The 13,625-nt window shown below is 32.7% G+C and overlaps 1 protein-coding gene and 2 long non-coding RNA genes across 3 annotated transcripts; 1 reads left to right on the top strand and 2 right to left on the bottom strand.

Annotated features, from left to right (window-relative positions):
• Positions 1 to 6,754: 6,754 nt before the first annotated feature.
• LOC123671759 (NADH dehydrogenase [ubiquinone] 1 alpha subcomplex subunit 8) lies at positions 6,755 to 7,578 on the top strand. The gene is made up of 3 exons (XM_045605794.1): positions 6,755 to 6,954; positions 7,010 to 7,185; positions 7,244 to 7,578. The coding sequence occupies exons 1-3, from the start codon at positions 6,826 to 6,828 to the stop codon at positions 7,464 to 7,466; spliced, it is 528 nt and encodes a 175-aa protein (XP_045461750.1). The 5' UTR covers positions 6,755 to 6,825; the 3' UTR covers positions 7,467 to 7,578.
• Positions 7,579 to 10,825: 3,247 nt separating this feature from the next.
• On the bottom strand, positions 10,826 to 11,911 carry LOC123671724. The gene is made up of 3 exons (XR_006746168.1): positions 11,765 to 11,911; positions 11,204 to 11,713; positions 10,826 to 11,141 (listed from the first exon to the last, which is right to left on the bottom strand). It is a non-coding gene; the product is annotated as an uncharacterized LOC123671724 (long non-coding RNA).
• A 955-nt stretch (positions 11,912 to 12,866) lies between these two features.
• Positions 12,867 to 13,416, bottom strand: LOC123671680. The gene is made up of 2 exons (XR_006746159.1): positions 13,223 to 13,416; positions 12,867 to 13,165 (listed from the first exon to the last, which is right to left on the bottom strand). It is a non-coding gene; the product is annotated as an uncharacterized LOC123671680 (long non-coding RNA).
• Between the last annotated feature and the right edge of the window lie 209 nt (positions 13,417 to 13,625).

The following is a 13,625-nucleotide window of genomic DNA, read 5'->3' as shown; positions in this document are numbered from 1 at the left end:
TTGAGCTCAGTGACATCTTCAATGATTTTTGTGTTGTAATTCTCAGCTTTATATTCTTTTATATAATTATTCATTATCATGCACTACAGATTTCTGACTTAGCTTTGGAGTAGGTAGGTATCCTGGTGGAATTTAGAATGCGTATTTTTGAAACAGTAAATAATATTTAATATTGACAGTTAGTAAAATATTTTGTTTTATATATGCTATGTGCACTCACATTGGGATATTATTAACAACCATTTGATCCACCTCTTAGTTTCATCCCCAGTTTTGCAATAGTTTTATGAGGGATCTTTTTAGTTTTGACTTAATTATCTCTTGGTGTTCCTATGCGATTTTTCTCCTGGTTTCTTGATGTTGTCTGTTCCGTGAAAGCTGAATCCCTAAAGTTTATCTCGATTTCACTTTCAGAACTATCGCTTTGATTTTTGGCAGATGGATTGGGAGTCGATGGGGCGCTATTTGATGCAGTGATTCCTGTGGATTCTTCCAATTCTTCCAAGGTGTATGTTTTCAATCCCACGACCAGAGTATTTCCCTTTATATAAGATTTTTTGGTACTGTTTGCTCGAGCTTGAAGTAAGAACTTCCTCAAAATTTTCAATTCCTCGCGTTGAGCTATCGTCAGATTATGTGCTATTGAAACTCCTGTCCCCTTCAGTTTTTTGGCGTTCGAAAGGATTTGTTTTTTTTTTTTCAAATTGGAGAGAAACTCAATTTTTATGGGGCTGATATCGGAGTTGCCTAGTGTGTAATAATCGTTTACATCCGATTCCGCAACAGTAACCCCTAGGAGTTGATGTATCTGCTCACCAATATAATCAAGAAGATTTCCTGCTGGTGGTTTCCTCAATCCGAATATAACCAAATTATTTCTTCTGTTCTTTTGTTCCGCCGATTCCACTATTCTCTTTAGCTTTTCGTTTTCTTCCGTTAAGCTTGCGACTTTATTTTTTAATGTCTGTATCTCCAACAAAAGTCGAAATTCGCTTGCTGCAATTGTATTCTTCACTTCGTTCTTTGATGAGACAATTTCTTCAAAGAGTCTTTTCATAGTAAATTCTTCATTTTGCTGCGGCATATCCATCTGTAGGTGTATGTTTTCCTTTAGAGTAGGAAGCTACGCATCTGGTGTTCATTCACGAACGAAAATACGGATTTGTGTTTTTTTTCACAATTATCGATTCACTCTGTTTCCCCGAAGATAACCAAGCTAATATCGATATTTCACGATATATCATAAAGTTTTTTCTAGAAGTTCAACTGGTTTTCACGTAATTATTCGTTTCACAAACTTTCAGAAATTTTGAAAAAGTACGTAATTTAGAATCAGGGTTTATCTGAAACACACGATTCGAACCACTGTTTCCGATCAGCACATGACAAGCTTGTTCTATACTTTGATGTTTGACATTGATATTGATTGAAAACAAAATTAATTTAATTTTTTCAGATACACCTTATACTTTTCATCGATAAACACGAATTACGGAACATAAAATTATAGAAACTGGTGCTCCTTAATATTGAAATTCTATACGGCGCACGCGCACTTCTATATTTCATCTAAGCCCTTAGTTCTTAGTTGAAAGTTGGTCAACTATCTAGTCATAGTGTTAGTTCTTAGTCCTTAGGTAAAATGCATAAACGCCCTCATTTTTTTGTTAGCGTTCAATTCTTAGTTCTTAGGTTTAGTTTTAGTCCTAAGTTCTGAGGAACGGTGCATAAACCCACCATAAAGAACTAAGCTCTCAGTTAAAGTTAAAGTTCGCATGCGCCGCATAGAATTTCAATATTAACGAGTACTAGTTTCTATCATTTTATGTTCCATTATTCGTGTTTATCGATGGAAAGAATTCGGTGTATCTGAAAACAATTAAATTTAATTTTTTTTCAATCACTATCAATGTCAAACATCAAAGTATAGAACAAATAGAAATTAGTTCGAGCACGTGCGCTTTACTTCACTAAGGACTAACAAGAGTGTGCATAAACGCCACTGAATTTTAGGTTTAGTTCTTGGTTCGTAGTTCTTAGTCCTTAGTTCTTAGGAACGGTGGATAAACCCACCATCAGATTCGTGCATGATGCTCAAAGACAACCAATGCCTGTACCTATTATCAAACCAATCCTTAATTTCTGATTTTTAGGATCAAAGCTTACCGGATTTCAAGAGAAATTTAATACAAAAAAGGCATCAATTGTAATGTTTGAAATGCCCGGTTTAATCTCCTCTATAAAATAAATTTATTTCTTATTGAGAAGCCTCCAATGTTCATTTATATTGTCCTGAATTTAATGGTGGGTGTATGCACCATTCCTAAGAACTAAGACTAAACCTGAGAACTAAGAATTGAACGCCAACAAGTCAATGAGGGCGTTAATGCACTTTACCTAAGAACTAACACTAGCACTAGAAAGTTGATCAACTTTTAACTAAGGGCTCAGGTAAAATATAGATTCTATAGAGGAGACTAAAGCGGACATTCCAATCATTACAATTGATGCCTTTTTTGATTATATTAAATTTATCTTGAAATCTGTTATCGTATTAAGCGTTGAACCTAAAATTAAAGATTGGTTTGAAAATGGGTATTTATACATGCATTGGTTGTCTTTGAGCATTATGCACGAATCTGATAATTTTGGAAAAACAATAATGTCAATAATTATGAATTATAAGCTATTATGCAAAATCTCTTTATATATTTAGAGTTTTTTCTTATGTTTGTATTTGTTGAAGGCACTTAGGAAACAAATATTATTATTAAAAATGAAGGTTTATCTCACAAAAGTACATAATTGTATCTCGGCGAATAAATCTTTCATCCATGTTCAAAGAATACATCTAGGATCCAGTTATTGTTCCCTGTAAATAATTGAGATGGTCAACAGGATTCTTGGAAACCTATTAGTTTCTTCAAGTGTCGAGGGCATGACAGTTTCAATGAATTTACAAGGAACGAATTGCTTTTGTATATAACTTATAAAGGAAGTGTGTATAAAGGGTCGATTACTCGATTGTAAATCTTAGGAAAGATCGAAAACAAGACGATTGTACCAGATGTGTCACATCTGTGTATCAGGTTCTAGTCCTTCGAGAATATTCGATTTCCAGGAATCCGCGAAGAGCTTTGTGGGCGGTACGGCAAAACTCTCATTGGACTAGGGGATGGTACTTTCCCTAAGGGTGTGGTTAAGATGTCTAAAAACCTGGTGTATGGCTTTTGTTTTGCCTAAGATGCATAGAATCCCTGATGTATTTACTGATTCGATTTTGTTTCAGACTTTTTGAGAGACCCACCTATTGCTTTGGTGTGCTGCTTCACCAGAGTTCTGTAAGATGGCGCTCTTCAAAATTTTCCGAATTCCCGCTATCTGCCTGGTGCCGTTTAAAAAGAAAAAACGGATTTTACACACTACAAGCATTCACAATAAATTACAATTCAGTTCATATCGAATTTTTAATCAAATGAATGGAATATAATGACTGACCATAGAATATAAAATATTATTGTTCTATACTCAAAGTTCACGACAAGAGCGTAGAAATGGGAGGATACTGGGGGTAATTACACGGTGTTCCTAAATTGGAGATACAAATGAAAATGACAGATTTCCGGATCATTTTAGGAAAAAAAGTCGTATAACATGAGTCCTCAAACTTTTTGTTTTGAGATACATGTGTTGAAGTTTTAGTTTTTTCTCGTATAACCTCCCCTTCACAAGATATTTAATTTGTATGGCCATGGATTTTCCAGTCTATATTTTGGTGAATGGCTGTTAGTTTAGAAAAATGTAGAAAAAAACTCGGGTCCAGTACTACACTTTTGGTTTGTTATAGTTTTGTCGTATCTGCTATCGATTTCGAGAAAAAATCTCTAGTAATCCTCAGGAAAATCCAAATTATAATAAAGATCCAGCTAGTAAGCTCTAATGAATGAATTAATTATAAGTTTTGGTATTTATTTACCCAACCTGTAGCGAAGATTAACAAATTTTGGATAAACTGATATAAGCATCACAAAAAGTACGACACACTAGAAACAACCTTGTGGGCTCATATTCATGAAACTTTTTTTCCTCAAAATTATCCAAGTAATTTCTCATTTTCCTTCGTAACTCTAATTTGGGAACACCCAGTATGAGGTAAGAACAAACCGAATTGGTTATAAAAACAATTATTTCGAGTAATTGGGTTCAAACTTCGTTATCAAACTTCTTTTTCTAACATTACAGACATGAGTAAAAGTTGTCGTCAGAAATTTTTTTTTCGATTTTCTTCCCCCAAGAATAAAAAGATCTACGCCCTTGATTCACGAGAGTCGAGAATTGAGAGGAATGTCAAATGTAAACGATGTATGCGCCATCTAAAACAGACCGCGATCCCTTGAAATCAAGTAGGTATAAACTCTGAGGGTATAAATCTGAGAAATCTCCCGTTTTGTCTGAAAGTTTTATAGGTATAAGTAGACACACCAGGTTTTCTATGCATCTTAGTTTTGCCAATTTTGAGAATATTAGTTTAAGCTTCTGATTGGCAAGGATCGGGTTTTAATTGATGTATCCTGTCAAAATCAAAGGAAAATAGATCGAAATGAAAGGTATGACATTGCGGCGCCGCCACGAAATAAAACTAATATTTTCAATTTGGTCGAATGTCATTCCATTCAAATATTGACGAGTGCATTCACCATGTTTTTAGACATTTTAGGTGTGGTCAAGCCGGAAGAAGGGAAGTCGATATTCAGGGTAGAGGGTAAGTTCCAGTTATAGGCGAATAAACATAAGCGCTACGCCACCTGGTGACAAGCAGATTAACTAGAAATGTTGACATGGTTCTTGCCTCAGAGGTAGTCAGTCCTTTTCATTCCTCTGAGGTTCTTGCATTTCGCTTTGTTTTTGTGTGATATTCTACAAATATTTATATTTTTTTTTAATCATTTCAATAGTTATGAGTCATTCGAATCACTATTGTTCAGTTTCTCAGTGTTCTTCCTGGGAAAAAAAAGTTCAAATATCAAGTTCCATGCTTTCCCTCAAACTGGTGATAAATATCGTGTTTGAGTGGAAGGAAAATTGGGGAGTAAAGTGCTAATGGATCGACAAAAAGGTTGCCAACTGAAATTCAAAATCGATAAACCAGTGACAAGAAATATGAAAGTATGTTCCCTGCATTTTATCGATGATGATTATTTTTAGCGAAGTAAGCACTGATAGCACATGAAATTTTAGATTATATGATATTTATGGGGATAATAATAATAATCGTTCACAGATTCCAGTTCTACACAGAAAAAATGTTTGAAAAAGACTGCTGTGCCTGAAATCTTCCTGTTGGATCTACTTCCACAAAGGAAGAACCTGAATGTTCTAGTAGTAGATCTGAAAGATTGAAACAAAGAAAAACTTGTTGCTGAAAAATGCTCTTGTGAAGAAATCGAACCTGCTCTACAATCTACTTCCCAAGATGAAATCGAAGCTGCACAAGGTCTATTACAGCTTCTTCAGGGTCAGCCTGATTATAATGGGCCTAAAACTTTCAAGGATTTCGAAGTGCAAGTGAATACTCCTAAAGTATCTTCTTTGTGTGACCTGATAACAACAGACAGTGCTCTAAACCGTTTTACTGGTCTCAATAATATGAAACTATTAGATACAATAGTAGAAGCAGTACAATCTATTTACAGTTATCAAAGATCACATCGTTTAACAATCAAGCAGCGTATTGTTTTAGTTTTAACAAAATTGAAATGTGATCTTTCATATGTGACATTGTCTGTTTTATTTGGCATTTCACAAGAATTGTGCCAAAGATACATTGTCTTCAAATCTAAGGTACCTTTACACAATATTGGAAAAATTCCTCAGAAATATTTGGACATGTACTCTGAAATTCTATATAGTTTTTTTTCAGGGCACACTGATGATACTTCTCTATCACATTTTAATTATTTTAGAATAGTCGTATAATATGCCGAATATATTTTCGAAATAAATACATTCCATAATTGAAATATTTTCAATTTAATTCTCATTATTTTTGATGATTCAAGTCAAGCAATAATATAATTTGATAAATAGGTATCAATATGAGTAGTTTTAAGTAACCTAGTTAAATTTATTTATTTTTAGAAACATTTTATGTAAATTGAGTTATCTCTTAATAAATAAATAAAAATGAATATGCGACTTTCTGTAGTATTCCTAAAAATATTCAATACATTAGCATTTGTAATATTATGTTGGGACTGTATAATTTGAAGAGTAACGTGAAATGATCAATTCGGATAAGTAAAAAAACCTTTTTGCCATTTGGACCTAAAAAAGGTACTATTAGAATCCTGTAGTATAATAATGTTGATTGAACCGTTCACATATTATGTGCACACGATTGTTATTCGTCATTTTTCGAAGTCTTCCATCCTTGCATCCTTCAATATCACTAGACTGATCTGAAACAAATGATGATATCTACCGCCTTTCCCTAAAATGAAAATATTATATACACAGTAACACATTTGTTCACTATAGAAGTCTGAAAAGTTTTCATATTTATTGTAAAATCAAATTTTAATAACGCAAATACACACACAACTAATACAACAAAACACTCCATGTCAACATTTATAGTTCTACGTCTGCTCACCTTGGCGCTGCATTTTTATTTTCAGATGCCTATTCCTTATTAATTTTAGAGTCAGTGGTTTAATCACAGACTAATCTGTGTTTTAATGTCAAATTCTATGTCTATTTATCTATGTTCTATTTGGCAAATCTACTTTCTTACGAAGAAAATATTAGGAAATAACTTGATTTAATATGAGTATTACAGAGGAGGTTTATTTACCTACAGAGGATGAACTCACTGTTCAAGAAGTAAATCTATCAGGGCCTGTTCTAAAAGCAGCTGCTTTTCATTATGGATTAGCCTGTTTGAAAGAAAATAATGTATGGTTAGAATATTATCTAATCATAATATCACTTTCATATGTGAATATTGTAGGAATTCATGTTATGCAGAAATGAACTTAAGGATCCAAGAGCTTGTATTAATGAGGGAAAAGCAGTTACAAATTGTGCATTAAATTTTTTTCGACAAGTAAAGAAGTCTTGTGCTGAAGAGTTTGAGCAATATTATACTTGCATTGATAAATCATCTATTGATCAGACGTATACACCGTGAGTTCTTTTGTATTTGAAGCTAGAGAGTCCATAATAATGGTTTAATATTTTGCAGATGCCGTAAGACTCAAGCTGTATTTGATAAATGCATGAAAGACAATCTAAACCTTGAGAGAGCACCTTTTGATTATTTTGCAAGGGTGCAAGTTCATGAGACTAATAGGCCTAGACCAACAGCAGAACAAATTCCTCACTATCCTGATACACCTGCTGCTCTACCTCCAGATGCGCCAAAACCTCCAGCTAAATATGGATCCCGTTATCTTGGTTTTTGGTGAAGATTTACTTCCTTGAACTTGATTTATGTAGTAAATGTACATTGAGGTTAATAAGTTAAAATATTGGTATCTATTGTTGTTTCTTCAACAAAGTAAAGTGGATTCATTCAAATTAATTTTTATATTTTAAATCTTACAGGTTTTGTAAAATTTCATAAAAACTGAAAAAAAACAGTTATAACTACCAATCTGAAAATTTCAATAACAAATAAGAATGTGTAGACCTAATTTTTAGCAATTTATTGCTAAATGAAGGTTACATGTGAATCAAAAACATTAGTTTTTGTTTTGAAATGAAATGGTTGAATATTTCGTTCCAACTCAAAAAAAACTTTTCTACTCACACAAAGTTTGACATCTTATATTTAGGGTGGTTACATTTTGGCACACCATTGATGATTGTAACATTAAAAATAAGACTTCATGTTATTAACATGTTCACTGCGACTATAAATTTTGCCTATTTTGAAATAGATTAATCTATGTACGGCACATTCCCTCGGGGATACGTGTGTAATTTTTTTCCAACTCCATCTAACGAACGGGTAATCAAATATTCAATGTAACAACTGTTGAAAATCATTTTGGAAGTTGTAATCTACCTAAGGACTCAGCCCCAATTGTCTCCGGTGTGCTGATGCCGCGCAAGGTCTAGATAGAAATTCAGTTCATTAATTTATTTGGTATTAGTTTGACTTCTAGGAAAAATGAAACAAACATTGATTCATTTTGTTCCTTTTTCAAGTTGTTTTGTACAGGGTGGGCAAATAAGCGAGGTAAGCGGCCATATCTCAGGATCCACTCATCGTAGATACTTGCGATAAAAAATTTTAACACTAAAGTGTACAAGAAAACACACTGGAAATTGTTTTGAAGTTCATACCTCCACCGCCAGGGGGCGTAATAGCTACCATCGAGTAGAAAAATTAATTTTACTCGAAAATGTTTCATATGAAGTTGAAGAGAAAATATCATCAATGTAATCCTTGGAAAATTCTCTATCTTTTTGAATTGTCACTTTCGATTTTACGACATCAAATAAGGGTAGGTGAAAGGGAGAAATCTGACTGATTGAAACGCCTGTAACTTCAGTTTGGCTCAACATTTTTGAGCAAATTAGATCTCGTCAAAAAGATAATATCTTGTTGATTGAGGACAAAATAAAGTCATGATAAATTTGTTTTTGCTGCTTTCGATAGGGGGCGCTAAGTCAGAAGTTCATTGTTTCGTTCATTTTACTCCGAAATTTCAAATGTATTGATAGGATTTTCTCAACAAAAACAGAAGTTCCATCAAATTTGCATGAAAAAAACCTGAAGGTCGCTTTATTTAAATTTGATTTTACAATGAATATAAAAACTTTTCAGACTTTTATAGTGAACAAGTGTGTTAATGTGTATATAATATTTTCATTTTAGGTAAAGGCGGTAGGTACCATCATTTGTTTCAGTTCAGTCTAGTGATCTCAGAGCTAGTGATATTGAAAGTTATGCAAGGATGGAAGACTTCGAAAAATGACGAATAACAATCGTGTGCATATGTTATGTGAACGGTTCAATCAACATTATTATACTACAGGATTCTAATATTACCTTTTTTAGGTCCAAATGGCAAGACTGAGTTTAATAGAATATTTGGGGTATCTTGAAGGCACAAACACTTCTAGAAGTGTTTATGAAGGTGAAGAAGTTTTAAATGCACATAATAAAAATGTTATATGCCCACTGGTGCGGAGCGTGCGGTGTAAAAGGTTAAAAGGTCACGTGACCACGGAGCAATAGGTGCGTACTTGATTTGCCGAACGATGATGGAGCTAACGGAGCTGATATCGAAGAATTTTTTAATGTGTTTTGTGAAAAGAAAAAAAGCAATTTCGTCGATTGAAATTATTGGAGACGGCCAGACTAAATCTAATTTGTCTCCTCGTGATATCAGGATATATTCTACATAATGTGTTCATCTTAAAAGAGTTGAAAGGAGATAATCCTGAGGATATTGTTGATGAACCACTTAATGAAAAATTTGGAAATTTTGTAGACATCGAAAATATGTATCATCAATCAGGGAACCAATTAGAAGAGAGTAAAAGGAATTTCATAATGTATTCTTTGAACATGGATGAAAGATTTCTTCGCTGAGATACAATTATGTACTTTTGTGAGATAAACCTTCATTTTTAATAATAATATTTGTTTCCTAAGTGCCTTCAACATATACAAACATAATTATGTACTTTGTAAAATGAACCTTCATTTTTAATAATATTTGCTTCCTAAATGCCTTTAATATATACAAACAAAAGAAAAAAATATATAAAGAGATTTTTCTTAGTTCTTAGGAACGATGGATAAACCCTCCATCAGATTCGTGTATGATGTTCAAAGACAACCAATGCATGTACCTATTTTCAAACCAATCCTTAATTTCTAATTTTTAGGTTCAAAGCTTAATACGATCTACCGGATTTCAAGAGAAAATTAATATAATCAAAAAAGGCATCAATTGTAATATTTGTAATGCCCGGTTTAGTCTCCTCTATAAAAATAAATTTATTTCTTATTGTGAAGCCTCCAATTTCCATTTGTATTGTCCTGAATATAAAACTTATTTGTGTTCAATATAACCTCTTGAAATAAAAAATTCCTATCCCACAGAATTTGGCGTAATTCTTTTCTTCATTTTCATGTTAATATTATTCTAATCTATGGTCCACAGTTCGCATCACAGAATACTAAATATTTAGTTCGCACCACAGAATACTAAATATATAAGAAGTACTAACGCCGTGTTAAATCAAGGCAACAATATGGCCGATATTTTGTCCGCCATCACTAAGTGTTATATGGCGGGAAAATTTGAATATGAAGGCACAGAATAGAGAGGTATTAATACCTCTCTATTCTGTGATGAGGGTATGACAATTAGCGATTCAAGTTCATCTCCAAGCCACCTATCGGAAGAAACTGTAATATCGGCTTGAGGTACGGTAGGAGTGAAAGCTTTGACGGCGTGCATTTCTGCATTTTAAATTTTAGTGTTCGAGGAGTTATAAGAGTTGTGTTCTAGAGTTTCATCATTTATCTAATATTTACTTCAACATTATGGATAGTGATTACTGCCCTAAAATAACGAAATCAAAAGTGTTTTGTTGTGTTTATGGATGCAACAGTAGAGCAAACAGAGAACCCGTTTCATTCCATAGCTTTCCCAAGAATAACAGTTGTAAACTGGAAATAATTAGCAAAAGTGGTATTGTCGAAAAAGTTGATGTACGAAAAATTTGAAGTGCGGAAATAAAATAACACCTTCCATGAAAGTTGTATGGGTTAGTTGTTATTTAAATAATAAATAAGTGGAAATAGAATAACTGGAATTTTATTTCAAAAAATATATTAATTTTTCAATTATTCATTACAAATATGGTGTAACATTTTCTCAATATATTTTTTTTTCAAAGAAGTTAACATATTATATGTGTATTCTTCATCAAAGGGCACCTTAATTTCAATGAATGAATTATTGCTTGAAAAATAAATAATAAAGTGGCAAATGTCTAAATTTAGGATTGCAATTCCCACCTGCACCTGTGCAAAGTATTTATGTTTTTTTTCAGTTCATAATTATTATTCTCTTTTATAATATATTTACAATTCCCCAAGTCAGAGGCTTGCTTTGCTGAAATATAAAGATATTTTTTTTTAATATTATTTTCAAGATGTTGATGAAGAATTTGTTACCTTTGAATGGACACTTTATTTCTAAAAGACCATAGGGCTCGCCATTCTTTAACAAAATTCCGTCAGCAGAATATGCCAGCCATGGTTCACTTCTACATATCACAAGACCTATTTTTTGTATAGAAAACCCTGAAACCTTTTCGGGCCATTGGCTCGAATTTAATGCCATGTCTTGTATAGATATTCGAAAAATGCTTGGGAAAAAAATATTTACTACATTTCTCTTCCCAATCATTTTTCGAAAAAGTATATAAGTCGTAGCCAGTAACTTTATACTTCCTTTCTTCTTCCCATTGACCTCTATCTTGCATTGTCGATACACATATATCAATACTGTCAAACATAGTTAACTTATTGTATTTTCCGATACATTGAATGCATCTAAAATTAATTTCAGACCCAAAATTGTAAAAATTCTGCATGAAAATGGAATTTTCTGCATTTCTGATAATGGTTCCATATATTTTCATGCAAGATCCTTCCACATTCGGAACCTTACATAACCTAGTCCTGAAAATCACTCATTACAGTATTACATACGACATGAAAGTTATTACCTACTTATGAATTGCAATGCTAGATGAAGGCAATCTGGCAATTAAAATATTTCTAATATCTTCTCTTCTTCATCTTGAGATGTTATCAAGGGTCTTTTTGGGACTTTGTCCTTAAGGCAGGGTATTTTTAGAAGAGGTAGTGCTTTATATTTATTTCTCTAATTCTGTGGTTATCCCGTTCATTCTTCCACATCTTGTAGAACAAAATCGTGCGAGAATATATCAGAAACGCACTGTTTTCATGGTTATATTTTATTATTCTATGTTGGCACTCCGAACTTTCCGCCACGGCTTTATCTGTCAATTCATCAATTTGCCTCAAAGAAATCAGTTCTGCCAACCAACATTTTTCAATGCAAAAATCACTGAATGATATTTATGGAAATATTTCATTAATTTCAATGAAAATGCAATTAATTAGAGAAAATAATGTATAATACTCGTACAGAAGGCTCATTCTACCACTCGTTCATTCCAAAACTCGCCACTTCGTGGCTCGTTTTTGAATTTTGAACTCGTGGAAGAATATCAATGCCTTCTGCACTTGTATTATAAATAACTATTCTCTAATTCTGTGGTTATTCCGTTCATTCTTCCACATCTTGTAGAACAAAATCGTGCGAGAATATTTCAGAAACGCACAGTTTTCATGGTTATATTTTATTATTCTATGTTGGTTCTCTGAACTTTCCGCCTCGGCTTTATCTGTCAATTCATCAATTTGCCTTAAAGAAATCAGTTCTGCCAACCAACATTTTTCAATACAAAAATCACTAAATTATATTTATGGAAATATTTCATTAATTTCAATGAAAATGCAATGAATTAGAGAAAATAATGTATAATACTTGTACAGAAGGCTCATTCTACCACTCGTTCATTCCAAAACTCGCCACTTCGTGGCTCGTTTTTGAATTTTGAACTCGTGGAAGAATATCAATGCCTTCTGCACTTGTATTATAAATAACTATTCCAGTCTCTTTTTTTTGTTTTTCCACCAGCATTTGATATCAGTGCTTGAAATATTTTCCAATTTGAGGAGGTCAGTTCTGAAATGATAAAAACCAAAGGAAAAGCAAAAAACCAACAATTATATTGTGTCTATATTATTGTTCAATTGGAAGTCCTGATTCAGACATAAAATAAATAAAAATTATACAACCTGGTAAAATGTAAGAGTAGAGCTGATATATGTTTACATCTGCCTCCTAATCCAGCCTTACAAGAACAGCTGAAAGCTGATATTGTTGCAGTTTCTTTAGTTGTTATTATTTTTCCTCTGATTTCATGAGGATCTGCTGAAAGGGCTGAAGTCTGCAAGCATAAGCCGAACAATTCTAAGCATAATACTAATACTTTTACTTATATTCCCACACATAATTACATGCATTCAAGACCGCTTCTCCTAAAATGTTTGTTTTTTAGATAATGGACGATTATTCTTAAATTAGAATGAATTCACCTTCTATCACATTCCTATCATTTGGAGTGGCTTCCAAATACCGGAAATATTCAGTTAAACTGAGGAATACTCTATTTTCTTTGTCCATCATATTTCTTTCTTCACAAATAACACTCAAAATATTTTTGTTTACAATATCTTACCTTTAGCCGAAAAAGCATGCTGAAGAGGGCGCTGCCTACCCTTGAATCGGGAATTCATTGAAATTGTTGGAATAACAATATTATTAGTATTTATTTTAGGTAATGTTGTTATAATTTCGAATTAAAACAAAAAAATGTCATTGAAAAGTTTTATTTATCAAAGGAAATTTACATATTTGCTTAAAATAATAATTATTTATAAAAATCAATACATAATATACATTATATTGGGAGATTTACACTATACCTGACTGAAAAAA

Source organism: Harmonia axyridis, chromosome 1, assembly GCF_914767665.1.
Source record: "Harmonia axyridis chromosome 1, icHarAxyr1.1, whole genome shotgun sequence".
Taxonomy (NCBI): domain Eukaryota; kingdom Metazoa; phylum Arthropoda; class Insecta; order Coleoptera; family Coccinellidae; genus Harmonia; species Harmonia axyridis.
This window is presented reverse-complemented; position numbering and strand designations above follow the sequence as displayed.